The sequence below is a fragment of the Antechinus flavipes genome, chromosome 1, assembly GCF_016432865.1.
Source record: "Antechinus flavipes isolate AdamAnt ecotype Samford, QLD, Australia chromosome 1, AdamAnt_v2, whole genome shotgun sequence".
Classification (NCBI taxonomy): domain Eukaryota; kingdom Metazoa; phylum Chordata; class Mammalia; order Dasyuromorphia; family Dasyuridae; genus Antechinus; species Antechinus flavipes.
In genome coordinates this window covers 624,695,600-624,713,467 of record NC_067398.1, presented here as the reverse complement: position 1 = coordinate 624,713,467, position 17,868 = coordinate 624,695,600, and the positions used below count along the sequence as shown (strand labels likewise).

At 37.9% G+C, this 17,868-nt stretch overlaps 1 protein-coding gene across 8 annotated transcripts in view; it reads left to right on the top strand.

Moving 5' to 3' along the window:
• Positions 1 to 17,868, top strand: part of ASAP1 (ArfGAP with SH3 domain, ankyrin repeat and PH domain 1) — a 594,911-nt gene that overhangs the window by 223,421 nt on the left and 353,622 nt on the right. For 5 of the 8 annotated variants that reach the window (XM_051971096.1, XM_051971093.1, XM_051971094.1 and 2 more), the window contains one exon: positions 13,472 to 13,598. In XM_051971096.1, coding sequence (XP_051827056.1) covers positions 13,472 to 13,598 — 127 coding nt within the window. Of the gene's footprint in view, positions 1 to 11,978; positions 12,266 to 12,306; positions 12,438 to 13,471; positions 13,599 to 17,868 lie in introns of those variants that run through there. The other 3 variants (XM_051971091.1, XM_051971095.1, XM_051971098.1) reach the window with 3 other exon arrangements.

The window sequence follows — 17,868 nt, the reverse complement described above, 5'->3', positions numbered from 1 at the left end:
TACTTGAGAATGGATCTTAGCATAGTCCCTTTATTTTATGAAGAAAATCAAGACCCAGAGAAATGAGGTGACTTGCCTAAGATCATTTTTAATTAGCGGGGACTAAGGTTTCCTGACCATTTGCCTTCTTAAAAAAAAATAAAACTCAAAACCCCCAAAACTCTCTTCCTATTTCAAAGTATTCAAAGCCTGCAGCAAATATCATTTTATATTTAAAATTGACTTATTTAGCATTTCATTTTTCCTTTTACATGTAAAAACAATTTTCAACATTTTTTTTTAATTTTGCGTTCCAAATTCTCTCCCTCTCTCCCACCTCCCTTTTTGAGAAGATAAGCAATTTGATATAGGTTATACATGAGTAGTCATGCAAAACATATTTCCATATTAGCCAAAATAGCATAATTTTAACAAGTGAACCTAAATAGGATAGTTGCACATAAAGTACTAGCAATTCCAGAGTTTATATTAGAATTAATTCCCTAGTGTGATTTGGAATGTTCATATTTGAGAAAGATGTTAGCCAAACAGTATATACTAAAAAGAAAACTCTCCAGTGGTTAAGCAATTTTCCCTTTTTTAAAAGGAGCAACAACTTACATTTGATCAATATCAATAAAGTAGAACTCTGTGATAACAGCTCATTGTTACATCCTTCAAATACCCTATGGGTAAAGTGATGCCCCTTGAAACATAATAATGAGATACTTTAAAAGCCTCATATCTCACTCTATGCTTATAATTGTAGTCCCCGGATAATAAATGGGAAACTACTGGTAGGTGTCAGGTTTCCCTAGATGATATTATATGATTATTCAAATTCCCAAACCAATATTATAAAAAGATTCATGGAATTTTCAGATTTTATAAGTAGGAGATATCTTGGAGATGGATCACCTATGCCAAGTTCCCACATTTTTCATATGAGAAAACAGAAGCATTAGAAAAATGACTTCCTCAAGGTCACAATGAATGTGCCCTATATTACATTTATTCTTGTTCTAATGTTATAGCTAACTATTTCTTTTCTCTAACTGGCAATTTTGGAGGGCTGCTTTTGATGACCTGATGGTAAGTATTCTTTAGCTTTGAAATCTAAGCTTTTAGAAGTAGCCCTACCTTGGAATTTCTTTTTTTTTTTAAATTTTATTTCCAAAATACATGCAAAGACAGTTTTCAGTATTCATCCTTGCAAAACCTTGTGTTCCAAATTTTTCTCCCTTTCCCTCCCCCTCCCTAGACAGCAAGTAATCCAATATAGGTTAAATGTGCAATTCTTCTAGACGCATTTCCACATTTACCGTGCTGCACAAGAAAAATCTGATCAAAAAGGAAAGAAATGAGAAAGAAAAAAAAAAAAAAAACAAACCCACACAAACAACAACAAAATACTATGTTGTGATCCCTATTCAGTCCCCATAGTCCTCTTTCTGGATTCAGAGGGCTCTCTCAGTTCTGTTAGAACTGGTTTGGATCACCTCATTGCTGAAGAATCAAATTACTTAAGAATTTCTTTCGGAAAAATTGAAGAGGTAGCATTATGGACAAGATCACATTAAATTTTCATTTCCTGAAATAAATACATGGATCGGGTTCATGTATAGTAGTTATTTTTGTTTTGATTTTTCTTTTAAACATTATTTTTCTGAAGTAGTCTCTTGACAATTAAATGATAATCTCCTTCATATACACTAAAATGAGGATTAACAAGTATATTTTCTACTTCTCTTTTTTCTTCTTCACAATATGGAGGTTAGTGCTGGGCACATTTCAGCTGCTGAGTCAATACTTATTGATTAGTTGAATCATTTTTCCTTTTTTTTCCACTGAGGAAGCACTGTAAATATATCCAGCTTAAGGAGGCCACGAAGCACTGACTTCCACAGGTATAGGGACTAACACCACTAGGTAGCAGGTGGATTTTCAGCAGGAGGAACTAGAGGGTTCATAGAACAGGTGTGAAAACTCAAATAGAAAAATATCATTTTCATTGAATTAAAAATAAGTATGGAGCATGATTGTGTTTGGAAACAGAAAGATATTACAGATATAGCCCTGGACTAGTAAGTCTTTGGGGATTTCAAAAAAAAAAAAAAAAAAAAGAAAAGAAAAGAAAAGAAAAAGAAAAAAGAAAAGAAAGAAAGAAAATCAATTTCATGGCAGCAGTTTACTTGAAAAATATCCGGAGGTTTTAGTGGACTGTGAACTCAATATGAGTCAGCATTTTGATGTGGCAGCCAGAAAAGCTAATGCAGTCTTGGGCTGCATAAGAGAGACTCATAGTTTCCAGGAACAAGAAGGAAATAGTCCCTCTTTACTCTGCCCTATCCAAATCACATCTGGAAATTGTGTTTAGTTCTAGGAACCACAGTTTGAGAATGGCGTTGATAATCTGGAGAGTATCTGGAGAAGAGTAACCAGTATGGTGAAAGGCTTTGATTCCACATCGGTTGATAGAATTAAAAATATGTAACCTGGGGAAGTGAAGTGTAGAGAAGACATGATAATTGTCTTAAGTATTTCAAGGGCTGTTTTATATATATATATATATATATGTATTGAGTAATTTTTATTTATTTTTTTATTATAGCTTTTTATTTACAAGATATATGCATGGGTCATTTTTCAGCATTGACAACTACAAAACCTTTTGTTCCAACTTTTCCCCTCCTTCCCCTCACCCCTTCCCCCAGATGGCAGGTTGATCAATACATGTTAAATATGTTGAAGTATAAGTTAAATGCAATATATGTATACATGCCCAAACAGTTATTTTGCTGTACAAAAAGAATCGAACTTTGAAATAGCGTACAATTAGCCTGTGAAGGAAATCAAAAATGCAGGTGGACAAAAATAGAGGGATTGGGAATTCTATGTAGTGGTTCATAGTCATCTCCCAGAATTCTTTCACTGGGTGTAGCTGGTTCAGTTCATTACTGCTCTATTAGAACTGATTTGGTTCATCTCATTGTTGAAGAAGGCCATGTCCATCAGAATTGATCATCATATAGTATTGTTGTTGAAGTATATAATGATTTCCTGGTCCTGCTCATTTCACTCAGCATCAGTTCATGTAAGTCTCTCCAGGCCTTTCTGAAATCATCCTGCTGCTCATTTCTTACTGAACAATAATATTCCATAATATTCATATACCACAATTTATTCAGCCATTCTCCAATTGATGGACATCCACTCAGTTTCCAGTTTTTGGCCACTACAAAGAAGGCTGCCACAAATATTCTTGCACATACAGGTCCCTTTCCCTTCTTTAAAATCTGTTTGGGATATAAGTCCAGTAGTAACACTGCTGGATCACAGTTTAATAACTTTTTGAGCATAGTTCCAAATTGCTCTCCAGAATGGCTGGATATATTCACAATTCCACCAAAAATGTATCAGTATGCCCTCCAACATTCTGCATTATCTTTCCCTATCATTCTAGCCAATCTGACAGGTGTGTAGTAGTATCTCAGAGTTGTCTTAATTTGCATTTCTCTGATTAATAATGACTTGGAGCATCTTTTCATATGGCTAGAAATAGTTTCAATTTCATTTGAGAATTGTCTGTTCATATCCTTTGATCATTTATCAATTGGAGAATGACTTGATTTCTTATAAATTAGAGTCAATTCTCTATATATTTTGGAAATGAGGCCTTTATCAGAAAAGGGCTGTTATATTGAGGGAGGATTAGACCCAGTTTTTTGGGGAGGACACAACTAGGAGCACTGTTTGGAAACTGAGAATAAATAAGTTTGTCCTCAGTGTCAAGAAGAAAATTCAAAGCTGCTTAAAAGGAGAATGTACTGCCTCAAGAGGTGGTGGGTTCCTTTTCTTTCAAAGTTTTCAAGTATGGGCTTGATAACTCCTTGTCAGGTATGTTACAATAGGGATTCCTTTTAGTAATGGGTTGGAATAGATGGCAGCTTCTTCCAACTTTTAAATTCTATGACTCTATAAAGACCTTGTTTCAGATACAAACTCATTCCATGATGCTACATCCAATCTCTTAACAAGTTTCCTATCCATACTAGGTGATCTCTAAGGTTCCTTGTAATTCAGTAATTTTATAATTGGGTATCATATCTACTTTAGCAAAATTGAGATGCTAGACTTCATATGATTCAAACCTGGATCTAGAGTCATTGAATATCAGAGTTGAAAGGACAATGGCCATCTAGTCTAATCCTTACATGAGAAATAATACCCTCTTCAGTATGCTTAGAAGAGGCTGTCTATACTTGGGGCTATACTTAAAAAACTTCTGTTAATGAATAGGTCACCACCTACCGAAGCACTTTGGGGTGATGCTTGTTGTTGGAAGGTTTTTCCTTACATAGAGCAGAAATCTGCCTTTATGCAATTTTTACCCATTGCTCTGGGGCCAAGAAAAATAAATTAAATTCCTTTGCACCAAAGGAAGGATGTTAATTGTCTTTGGATACACCATTCTCGTCCTTGATAATGATAAGTAGAAATTTTAGATTGAAAGGGAAAATAACAGTAATAATCAAATATGGCTCGAAATGATAGAAAATTCTGACCTACATACTATATATACGAAAGACCCTAAGGGTCTTTAGTAAAAGATAGTAGCTGGGCACCCAAAGGGTTAATAGTCTATCTAGAAACATAGGCATGATCTTAGATATTATATACTCATGATTTTTATTTTGTTCTCTAGGTCTTGATTGAGATCAGGGACTATCTCATTGGTTTTTGTGACCCTAGTACCTAGCACAGTGCCCAGCATGTGGTAATTGCTTAATAAATGTTTGTTGGTTGATTGATGATTTTTGATACCAGGAAAAAAATTAATTCCTAAATTCCAACAAATCCATTTAATTACTATATATTAAGTGCCTACTCAGTGTCCAGTATCTGAACACTATAAGAGATTCAAGTGAAGAAATGCATTATTCCTAGGTTCTTTCCCTTTAATGATCCCTTGATCCTTTTTCAATTTGGAAGGTGGAGAAGACAGTAGAACAGAATATATTATAGTTTTCTTTTCCCCTTTATTTTAATGAAATACCCATATAGTTTAATGAAATACCAACTTTTGAGTATTTACATTCAGTGATACATTGTGCTTTGGGCTGAGGGATTGGTTTTAATTTTTGTTTTGTTGACATTAAAAATTGATGTTTTGTAAAAAATGCATATACATATACACCAAAAACTATCATGGAGGAAAATCAGTCTTTATCTCATAAAGAATCATACATGTGAGTGAAACATATATGGGGTCAAATATATTTTTTCCCTTCCCCTTCTTTTTTCCTCTACCACCTCATTAGTATACTTGAGAACAGTTCATAGTTTGTGAAGGAAAATACTCACTTTCTAGTACTGCCTAGAATAGGGCAAATATTATATCTAACAAAATGGAATGGTAAAGGTGTATCTAGAAATCCATATGACTAGTTTTGTAATAAAATATATAAGAACATATACATCTATTGGTTTACAAAGTCATTGAGGATCAGAGCAAGAAGAAAGGTCTTGACATTGCTATGTTGGAGTCAAGGTATAGTATGTTCAACTGTAGCTGATGGGACCAATAAAAACTCTGAAGGCTCTGCCACAGATAAGGCACAAATAGTCCACATGAACATTTGGAATGGTGATATCTCTAAATGTGTATGTCTCACATTTCTTTTGATCAACTTCAATTATGCTTTGCTTATAAAGCATAGTGCCTTCTTTAATGGAGTCATGCTATGCTGATCCTTTACCAATGTCTCTTATGCCTCACAATCTATTCTAAAGTTCTTCAGAGAGACCTAGTGAATGTCCTTGTATTGATTCTTCCACCTACCACATGAGTACCTGACTTTCATGAGATCCCCATAAAATAGTTTTTTAGGCAAACACATTTGGCATTTAAACAACATGGCTATCCATTGAAATTGCACTCTCTGTAATTGAATATAAAGGTACGCTAAACTATAAATGAATGTGTCCCTTTCAGGAGAGATATTACTTGCTTATTCAAGTGATGATACCTTTGTTCAAACATTACTGAAATTCTTTTTATGGAACTGATTTCAAAATCAGGGGCTACATGGAAAAATCAATCTCATTATTATATAATGATATTAAAACACACACATGCACACATTATATTCTTCAGCTTGATCAACTTTTTCACCAGATTTAACTCTGAATGACTCCTAATTATTTCAAAACTCTGGTCATTTAAAATCCTCTGGGGTTCAATTTCTTTATATGCAAATGAAGGAGTTGTATCGATGAAATCTAAGGCCGCTTTCAGCTCCAGTTTTCTATGACTTGAAATCATCTTCAAAGGATGAAAATTTGCCCATATAAAAATTGTCATGTAAAAGAGGTTTAGATTTGTTTTGCTTGGCTTCAGGGGACAGAAGATTTAGCCTTACTATAAGGAAAATTTTCTTAATAATTAGAGCTAGCCAGAAGTAGAATGGGTAGCTTTGAGAGGTGTTGAGTTCCAGTCACTGAAGGGCTTTGGTCTCTCCTATGAGATCTCTTGTTTAGAATATCATAGTGGAAATTCTTATTCATATATACTCAAGAGCAATTGATCTTTGAGATCCTTTCCAACTCTGGGATTTTGTGATAATTGAGGACATTCAAAAGAATAAGGTATATTCTATAGAGAATTATATATATATATGTGTGTGTGTGTGTGTGTGTATGTGATATAACGTAATAATTACTATTATAATGTATATTATATTGTAACAATATATATTATAATTACTGTTATATTAATAATATATATAAAAGAAATTCCCAAAATCTTTTGAACAAGACAGCTTTATTGTAATAAATGTATGATATTCCAAAGTGTCTGGTTTGAGAAATAACTATTGTAAAAACTCAAGACATATTTAGAAGGGACCTATGAAATTATTCTGGCTAATATTTCTTATTTTATAGATAAAGAGGATGAAATCCACATAAGTTGCAATTTACCTAAGTTTATACAAGTAATAAATAGCATAGCTAGGATTCAAATCCAAGTTCTATGATTCCCAAATCCAGTGTTCTTTTCCCTATACCACAAGATTCTGGATATGTCTATTATAAAACTAGTAATGTTACAGTATAATAAAATCTCATACATAATTTTTATAATATTTATATTAATGGCCCTGAAGAATTGAATTTTCGGTGATTTCTCTAAATGCAAAAAATATTTCCCTCTCTCTCTTGACTTGCTTCACACAAATATCTAGAGCCCTGTTCAGTCTCCACAGGTTTTTTTTTTTTGTTTGTTTGTTTGTTTTATGACCATAGGCTATCCCCATATAAGGACAATGAATGAGCAAGGCAGCCTGCAAATATTCTTTCATTAATGAAAAAATAACAATGTATAGACATCATAGGATGAGATGGATATCATGAAAACAACAAACATGAACTTAGACAGACTTCAAGAAATAGTGGAGGCCTAGAGAATAGAAGGGCCTGGTGTACTATAGTCCATGTGGTCATGAAGGGTTGGATATGCCTGAATGACAATAAAATGGCCTATTGACAGTGAGCCAGTAATATCATCCGCACATAAGAAAATGGCATTACTAATGTAATACCTTCATTTAACCAGGTGTCATATTATAATTCAGCAATGAATTTGACATAGGTCAGATTGTATGCTGGTGCTGGAAATACACACATACACATATGTGTACATTTTCATATATGTATATATACATACTCACATTTATATATGCTCATATATACACATACATAGATATCTATCTTTTGTCTTTATATTTTATGATGACAATAGAATTGATTTGTTTATCTTTTCCATTTTCTTGGCAAAGAAATACAATTACAGACTTTGAAAAGGAAGTACTTTCTACATGTAATAGTAACTAATAGTCATATAATGCTTTAAGATTCAAAATTATTTTGTATATATTAGTTCCTTTGAGCCTTAAAACAATGTTGTGGAGTAAGTATTATGGATTTATTACTATTCTACAGAGAAGGAAATGAAGCTTCATAGAGATGACTTGTCTATGATTACATAGCCAGCATCACAAGTGGGATATGACCACAAGTCTCTACCAGGCAACCTACCTCTAAATAATAGTTTTGTGTATTTTGAAAATGCATAAAGCAGTATGTCTATTTTCAGAAATGATGGTCTACTTTAAGGATATTTTGGGAAATGATTTAGACTGTGTTGTGGTTTCAAATAGCAAAAGGATTGTGGGCAAGGATCTTTGGATATGGTTTGTCAAGGTGAGAATCTTTTGAAAGTCTAATTTCAAACCAAGTTAGAAGAGGTATTATGTTTACCATGGCACAGTGTCTCATTATTCAGAAATTCCTTTCTTGGCAAGCTAGAGTTGGGGGAGGGGCAGATATATAACATAATCTGCAAATGAAACTGAAACAGCAGTTGATCACAGCAGGTTTATGCTCCTGAATTCTACAAAGAGGAGATTAGAAAAGAAAAAAAAAATACATAATTCTTTGTCAGTACAGTTCATTTGCTATAACAACCTTCTTAATCTTCACTTGCTATAATAACCTGTATCTACACAGGTAAAGTAAAATTATACTATATATAGAATTATAGACTCGTGGATTTTTAGAGCAGGAGAATTTGTCTTGTATGAAGGGAATTTAAAGCTCAGCTGTGAAATTATTGATGTCACTCTGAGCAAGCCCCTTGATTTCAGTGCAGTGAATAGTGTACCACATCTGTGGCCACAGAGCTCTGAGTTCAGATACAATCCATAACACTTACTAGTTGTGTGACTCAGGACAAATCACTTTAAAATCTCTGTTTACCTCAATTTTCTCATTTGTAAAACAGAGGCAAGTAGGTGTCCTGATGGATAAAGTACCAGGCCTAGAATCAAGAAGGCTAATTTTCCTGAATTCATATGTGGCCTTAGAAACCTGAGCAAGTCACTTAACCCTAGCAATAGCCTTAACCAGACAATGGCAAACCACTCCAGTATCTTTGCCACAAAAACCCCAAATGGAGTCATGAAGAGTTAGGCATGACTGAAAAACAACTAAACAACAACAAAATGGAAATAATAATAATAGCTACTATCCTAGATTGTGAAGATCAAAAGAGATAATTGTAAAGTGCATGGAACATAGTAAACATTATGTAAATATTAGCTAGGATAATTCTTCTAGCCTTTATAAAATAGGAATGATAATGTTTGTAGTACCTAGAATATTTACAGCCTACAAAGATATGTTATCACCATCTAGTACAAACATCTTATATAATATATAAGGCAGAAGCTGAAACTAAGATTTATTTGTTTCTTACTCTTTTTGACCTCATTTGTGGTTTTCTTCCAGAGATACTGGACTGATTTGCCATTTCCAGCTCATTTTACAGATAAGGAAACTGAGGCAAACAGGGTCACAAAGCTAGTAAGTGTCTGAAATTGGACTTGAACTCAGGTCTTCCTTATCCAGGCCCAACTCTCTGTCTACTATGACACATAGCTACATTGTAAGAGATGCTTTTAGACAAAGGTAGGCCTTAAACCAGTTCTGTGGATTTATGGGGTAATTTCCCAAAAGAATTTAGACTTTATAAAAGGCTTACTTTATATTAGGATAATATTCTAAAGAGTGTTGCTTTCACCTTAATTTATGTAGAAAATCACCTTGCACATCTTACCTGATTACTGTAGAGTTGTTGTAGCTGAATCATTATTTTGGGGCTAATGAGGGGGAAAAAGTTGTGTTTGAAGTCATCCAGATTAACTCACAAAATTATTTTCCCAAATGGAAAAATACTCAATTTTCAGTGTAGCTAGAGGAAAGTCTTTATTTTTAAATGTCCCTTCAAAAAAAATGTTCTCTTTGGCTAATTAAACCTGTACTTAATTGATACTTTAAATATCCTCAACTTATTTTTATCATCATTAAAATGACTACCTGCTTAAAAAAAATATATTGTAGATAGATAAATAGATAGATAGATAGTATTAAACTACTCTGGTTAGCAGCAATGAGGAAGAGCTAGGACTAAAGGAAGATCTTTTCTAGAAGTTATCTTTTCCACCTAAGGAGAAATTTCCCAAACAATCAAAAAAATGGGATCTCCCTCCCAGTTCCTCCTTTCCTTTCTTCCTCTCTTCCTTCCTTCTTTTCTCCCTCCCTCCCTCCCCCTTCCCTTCCCCCCTTTCCCCTTAGGTAGGGATTTCCCCATCACTGAACAATGGCATAGTGGCAAAACCTGGTATCAGAAGGATCTGGATTTGCATTGTGGCATAGCTATTTATTACCTCTATGATTTGTTAGTACAATGGATAGTGAAAGGACCCTTTTGAGTGAAAGGACCCTGGCTTTGCCACTTATGGTTTACATGACTTTGGCCAAGTCATGTTAACTTCTCTGGATCTTAGTTACCTCATCTGAAATAGAAAGGCAATTGGGCTAGATGACATCCAAGTTCACTACTGTCCTAAATTTATGATTCTATGACTTCACTGGGCTTCAGTGTCTTTGTCTGTAAAACGAAACGGTTTGATTTAGATAACTATAAAGTCCCCAATAAAGTCTCTCTAAAGCTTCTGATTCATGATTCAAAGGCTAGATGACCACTAGTAAGAGGCATTGTCAAAGGCTAGATAACCACTTATGTAGTTGCAAGAAGCATTGTTAAAGGCTAGATGACTACTTGTATAGTTGTAAGAGCCATTGAGGAGAGGTACTCTAACTTTGTAGGCATAACTGAGGTTTTCTTTTTCTTCTCTTCCCTTCTTCTTCCTCCTCTTCCTCCTCCTCCTCCTTTCTTCTTCCTTTCTTTCTCTCCTTTTCCTCCTTTTCTTCCTCATCTTCCTCCTCCTTTCTCTCTCTTGTCTCTCTATCTCTTTGTCTCATGTGACTCTCTGCCAATCTGGTGAAACCTGTGGACCTCTCTTCTCAGAGTGGTGTTTTTTTTTTTTTTTTTAATGAATAAAGTAGAATACATAGAATTAATAAGTAAGCAATTATATTGAAATGTAATTATCAAAATATTATTTAAAAACCTAAGTTTATATTTATGTAGCATTTTTCCTAATGACCACCCTGTAAAGTAGGTTGTGAACATATTATAATCCCCATTTCACAGATGGAGAAATTGAGGTTTAGCGTGTCCTACCCAGGGTCCCATAGATTAGAATTAGATAATCTTCAAGATACTTGCCAATTTTAAAACTGTTGCTATACTACGAGTCTTTGATTCTACCTTAGCAAGAATTTAATTTCCCCAAGAAATCGGAAAATAGTTATTTCACAAAACCTAAAATCTTGCCCTTGAGATAGATCTCTATCTGATTGGAAGAATTGGGATACATCCAGGCACTTAGCTAACAGGCCACTGCTCTGTACTTTATTGGGTGGCAGTCTGCCTAAACAACACCAAGCTGTTCCTACAATTTAAATGCCATACTCTGTCCTCACATTTGGCCAGAGTGGTAAATGGACAAATTTTAAACATATATATATATATATTTATACATATATATATATATATATATTTTTTTTTTTTTAGTTGAACCAGTCATAGTGCAATGATTCTGCGGCTCAGAAAATGCCTCCCCCTCTCAATTTCATCAATAATCAAAGGGCAGAAAATAAATGGTTCCCTAAGAGTAAGTCGATTTAGCCAGTTTAAAAAAAAATAGCCATCTGCAGTGGCAGAGAAATGAGCAGTCTGTTGCTTCCTTTTCCAAGGAAATCTGCCTTGCATCTGTTTAATTTTGTTCACTACTTCTACTCCAGGAGATGCCTTTTTCCCTACTCCTTGACCCTCTTTCTTCTTTTTTACTTCCATTGCAAAAAAGAGGATGTAAAAATAGTGAATCTTTGGTTTGCTCTTAGCATTTAGAGATCCGGTAAAATATGCTAAAAACAAATCCACCAGCGCAGAGTGTGCACCCAGAAAAAAGGGATGGGGAAGGGGGGGAGGGAGAATGGGAGGCGGCGACCGGGGAGAGTAGGAAGGGAGCTTTGCGTGGCAATGAGGACCAACCACACAGCGCATTAGTGACATCTCATCATTCATTACACAAGACAAGCGCCCCCCTCTACTTTTCGCCCCCTTTAAACTAAACACGGCCTTTCATAATTGCAGGCGCCTATGACGCCTCCCCTTTCTGCATATACATTTCTCGGTGCTTAACTTTTCAGCCCCTCTTTAGAAAACGTTCGCGAAAATGCAACCATTAGAGGATGAAGTAATCTTTCCCTCAGCCTCAGCCCCCTGGGCCGCGCGAACATTACCCACAAACTCATATGGGTAGGAGTGTTGGGGCGGGGGGGGGGGGCGAAGGGGGACTGAGGACGGGAGGGCTACGTTGGGTTTTGTCTGGAGCTGGCCTGTTTTTGGCTGTCCACTCGCCCCTAAAGTCTAGCCTCGCGCCTCCCCCGGGAGAGTCCCCGGGAGCGAGGCAGCGCATTCGGTCCCCGGGGTAAGATTCTGAGGCGCGAGCCGAAGCGCGCGGGGGACTGACTCCAGGGCAGGGGGTAATAAGTCAGGGGGTGGGGATGGTAGACGAATACGCTGCGAAGCCTCCGGTGTAGGGAAGGGGATTGGGGGATAGCAAGCGGAGGGGGTGGGGGAGAGTGGAAAGGGAAGGGGGAGATGTGGTAGGGGGAGGCCGTGGTGAGGATGGAGGGGGGGCGGCGCGGGGGAGGGAGGGAAAGTCGAGGCGAGCGAGGGTTCTGGCGCCTGCGCAGAGCACTTCCTTGTTTGTCCCCGTGACTGTTGCGGGAGAGGCGCTTTAGAAGAGTGTGCTCAGTCTGCTCTTGACTGTCAAGAGTCTCGGGGTTTCCCTGTGAAGAGAGGGGGAGAACTTCGCTGGCATCTTCTGCCCTCCTCGGTTCCCTAAGCAGGACTCTTGGCCGCTAACCCCAAAGGCAGGCTGCCCTCTTAGTCTGCATCCCCTCCCCCCGCTGCCTCCTCTGCGCGCCGGGTGCGAGCTGCTGCAGAGAAGCCGCCGCCGGGATGAGCCGAGAGAGGCGGGTCAGGTCCCCCCCTCCTCCTGCTGCCGCGGCTCCACACGGAGTTTGAAGGGGTCCTTTCTTTTCTTTTTCTTTTTCTCCCCCCATTTTCCTTTGGTGGCTGGTTTGATCCTCCCTCCTTGGCTGCACCCATCTCACTTATCTCGCCCCGCCAGCCTCCCCAGCCTTGCTCGGCTTAGGAGCAGGATTGCCCGGAGCGTCCACAGAGTGCGAGACTCCCCGGAGCTAGCGCCAGCGTCCGTGGCCCCGGCAGCCTCAACAGTCCCTGCGGCAGCCCCCGGCCAGGGTGGAGGGCAGCAGGCAGCCGCGCCGGGGTTGGGTGAAAGGCAGCAGCGGCACCCCGCCGCAGGCGCCGGGCTCTCTCGGACGGACGGGTTCGGTTCTCCGCTGGGGGTGTTCATGAGCCGCCTTTCCGAGTCTCCGGGCGGCTTCATTGTTACTCATCTCCCCAACCTCCGCTTGTGTTTCGCCTCCCGGGCAGGATGCCGGACCAGATCTCAGTGTCCGAGTTCATCTCCGAGACCACCGAGGACTACAACTCGCCCACCACGTCCAGCTTCACCACCCGGTTGCACAACTGCAGGAATACAGTCACGCTGCTAGAAGAGGTAATGATTCTGGCCGCTAGCCCCTTCCCCTCTCCATCCCCTCCTCTCCCACTCCAGTTGCCCCTCAGCTTTTCACTCCGGACCCTTCCAGCGCATTTGCATCTGTAGGCGTCTGGGTGCAAACTTTGAAGTCCGGGCGAGGGGGGCAGGAGGCTGGCGGGAGGTTGAAGCTTTGCATCCGCTTGCACGGAGCTGTTTTGAAGCTGGGGTAATTTTTTCTAGGGGCCAAAAGGTGGGAGGGGGAGTGGATTAGGACCCTAAGAGAAGCCCACATCCCTCTGTGCCCAGGTCGAAACTAATTCTTTAAAAAAAAAAAAAAAAAAAAAAAAAAAAAAAAAGGACAACCCTGGAATGAATACAAGAATTCTAATTAGAAATGAAGGGGCTTCCAGGGACAAGGGCAGGCCTTTGGTGGCAGTCCTGTGTATCAACACCTAAGTACCCAGGGACCCAAGGGACAGAAGAAGACGACTGGCACCCAGGCTTTTTCACTTAGAAAGTGGGAGATGAGATTTAGGTTATAATGCCACATACTGATGATTAGGGAGATTTGAGGAGATAAAAAGAAAGAATACTGAAAAATGCTAAAGGAGTAAGCAGGAGAAACTCAGTGACTGTACTGTACTATTAACATATCTTCTATTTCCCTTGCCACCTTTTAAAGTGTGGCATGAGTTAGGTGTGCAGCTAAATTCCAACCTTGACTTGCTTTTAAATACCATTTAATTTTGTTTTGTGTATAAAGATTAGGTCCTAAAAGGACCTTGGAGCCCAGTAACATAGTATATTTCGACTTCGTGGTGGCTGCTGCCACCACTGGAAAAATGGCCTGACTTGAGGAGGGAGGCAGGGTGGGTATATGCAGATCCGCTTCTCTGAGCCCTTCAGGAAGGGGATGATGGGGAGAGGGGAGGGGTTGGGTGGCCAGCAACAACTGCAAGGTGACTTCCTATAAAATGAAATCTTTTCCCTAGCGCTTGGCACACAGCGCACACACTTAGTAGGCGATTAATGAATGTTTGTTGAGTTTGAACAAAATGAATGAGTCAAGACGGAATGACGGAAGGAGGCAATATAGAGAAGTAAGACTGCACTCTAAAGGGACATTTTGCTTAGAGTTGAATATGATTTCACATTTGCCACAGTTAATATCCTCCTTCCATTTACCCCCTCCCCCACATAAATGATATTTAAGTAATGGAAAAGTGGCATTACATGAAAGATAGGAGAAAAGTTTATATTTTCACTGGGTGGTTTATTGCTGTGGTTTACTTCTTTGAGGTTTGGGGATCTCTTTCCCTGTTTCAGACTTATAATGGTTAACACATCGTTAATATCGGTAAGCTTGTGCCTCTGGGGAAAGGTATATTAGGGACAAGCTACTCTAGTAAGTCTTTGAAATTGATTTTAAGCCAGGTTAAGAAGTAGTGGTTTCTTTAAAAAGCACCATTCTATATTTTAAGAAAGAGTTCCCATAATGAAGCATCTGTGGATGTTTGCATTCCAGTTATTGTACTTAGATTTTTGTTGGGAGTTTCTGATCCCAGTTGCAGATGCTCCCCAAAAAAAAGTATTTCTAATCATATCTACATTAGTTGATGAAACCATAGAGATGAATGGAAAAGTGTCAGTTAACAAGCTTTTGTTTTAATCCTAAATGCAGTAGTTATTTTCTTGTTCTTTTTAAGTTGTCAGTCTTTTGACTTGAAACATTCTTTAATGGCCCTTTTATTAAACACTGTTGCCATGCATTCAATGCTTTACTGTTCTGTCCTTCAGGTCACTGAGATAAACAGGAACATGCTGTTATGAGCATGCTTTCTCATCACTTCTCTCCAAATTGTATATGCCTTTTAAAAGGAGGCTGACTGATTAGATGGTGCTGTCATTTTCCTTTAGATACATTCTGCAGCCACTATTAAGAGTTGTCAGTCACCTTAACTTTTCTAACTTTGCACAAACAAATAAGGTGACTGCTTTCTGCTGGTACCACATGTGATAAAGTACCTGAAGTGAATGAATTAAGGGTCTCTTCTATAAGAACACATGCCTATTTTGTACCACCATAGGAAATGAGAGGGTTAAAATACAATTGCATGCAGCTGCTCCATTCACACTGTTGATTGTGAGCAAAGAGATAACGAACTTCAAAAAGAGTACATAGTATTTGCATGGGTTTGTGTTGAAGGATACTATTTTGCAAGGTCAAGTTGAAGAACAAATTCTGTCTGAGTGTTATGAACCATGGGCTTGGTAGGAAGGGAGAAAATTGAGAACTGTTTTAAAGTTTTAAAAATTTAAAGTATTTGACAAAAATGCATCTATTTATGGATATTTGAAAGACCATAGTGATTAAGTGATTTCTGTCCCTTTACCTCCCCATAACTAGACTAGAAGAGAGTTAGAAAATGCATCCTCCCCAAATTGCCCTATCCATTTGCAAATTGCAAGAGTTTGGAAGTTTTTCTGCAGAATTACAAAATTTATAGGGTTTTTTTTTTATTTCTTATAGGAAAATTGTGAACTGACATTTGTGATCCTCCTCTTTCTTGCCACTCCTTACCCTCCCTTACCCTTCCACATACAGAAAGAGATTGGTGTTTTTTTTTTTTCATTATTTCTTACATATTTGTGATGTTCTTCCTTCTTGTCACTCCTCACACCACCTTGGGAAAGTTGGGAATGATGCGCCTTCCTCCATGCAAAAAGGGATAATTTCTTGGATACGTCAGGACACAATCCTGTGTTTTAATTTTTAATTTTGAAGTTAGGTCTATTTTATTGTCTCTGAAATATCAGGAAAGGTTTTGTGTGGTTAGCAAAATAGAGTTGGAATATACTTTGTTAAGTGAAATGTTTGGAAATTTCATGAACACTGCTTGAATTGTTTAGTGATTCTTAGGGCTTGAAGCTTTTGGAAAACTTGAATGGGGGATAAGATGAGAATTCCTTTTCTAATCAAATGGTATATCATCTTTTTTATGGTTTGGAAAACATGGGATTCTCTAGTTTTCATTTTCCTAGTTTCTAACTTAGTGGGTTTTACAAGAGCTTCTCTCTTTGCTTCTGAGCTTTGAACTGTTAACTTAGGTGAATCCAGACTGTAATATTGTATCAGCTTTCTGAGGTTGGTATCCTCCAGTTCACTTAACCCTTGATGTCCTATGCTATTTATTTCATTTCAATTTCCTTTTCCCTCCAGTTTTGTTACTGTTATACCTAGATCAACCTGCTTCTTTAATGTAGCAGGAAGGCACCTTACAATCCCCCCAACTTTTCTTTTCAGCCATTTCCTGATGGGAGGTGATTTAAGCTTTCTGCCTCTCTCATTGGTTAAGAAGGCCTAGGCCTGAGATGATGAGTCTTGTAACTTTCCCTTTAAATCTCTTTGTATCCTGTAAGTGGGTCAGGAATACATAGTGACAACAAGTAGAATTTTTCACTTCTGATTTTTTTTTTCTTTTTTGCTTCTGCATTTTTTACCTTCTGGATTCCAATTGTGAATTCTTTGTTGGCTTGTCATAACGAATAGTTTGTGGTTGGGGTTTGGAATTTATGAGCTAGTGTGGAGCTAGGATTTTATCTGGGGATGGGGGGAGGTGTTTTCCAAACTAGAAGCCAATGTTCTGCTTGCTTGTTCAGCAGCCGCAGCACACTGATGTGAGCTGTTATACTCATAATTATTAAAAATTATGATGTGTAAGTAGCTCAGAACAGTGTTTTGTTTTGTTGGGTTTTTTTTCCAGTGGAGGGAAATAAATATGCTGGGGTAAGGACAGTTATAAGGAGTAATACTAGCAGGTACAGCCTCAGATCACTGAAGGAAATTTAGTAACTCTTCTAAATGTTGAACCCAAAACAAAAGGAGTGTGTGTCTTATAAGATTTGAAATAGACTTATTGGATTTAGAACTGAAAAGGACCTCAGCCTGTCACTAGTCAAATGTCCCTCCCCTCTCCCTTTTTTAAAAATGATTGAGCAAAGTGACATTCTAAGAAGTACAGTCATTTACCTGAGGATAGCCAGTTAATTTTTGATAGAATTGAGTGTCAAGCTTATTTAGGACTCCTATTCCACTGTTCTTTACTATTTTACATTATCTCTATCAGAATGGAAATTATATTAATGTACTTGCGGAAATAGAGGCAACTAGATGGCTCAGTGGATAGAGCGCTAGATCTGGAGTTAGAAAATCCCTTTTCAGACATTTATTAGCTGTGTGATCCTGGACAAGTCACTTAACCAAGTTCATCCCAGTTTCCTCATTTGT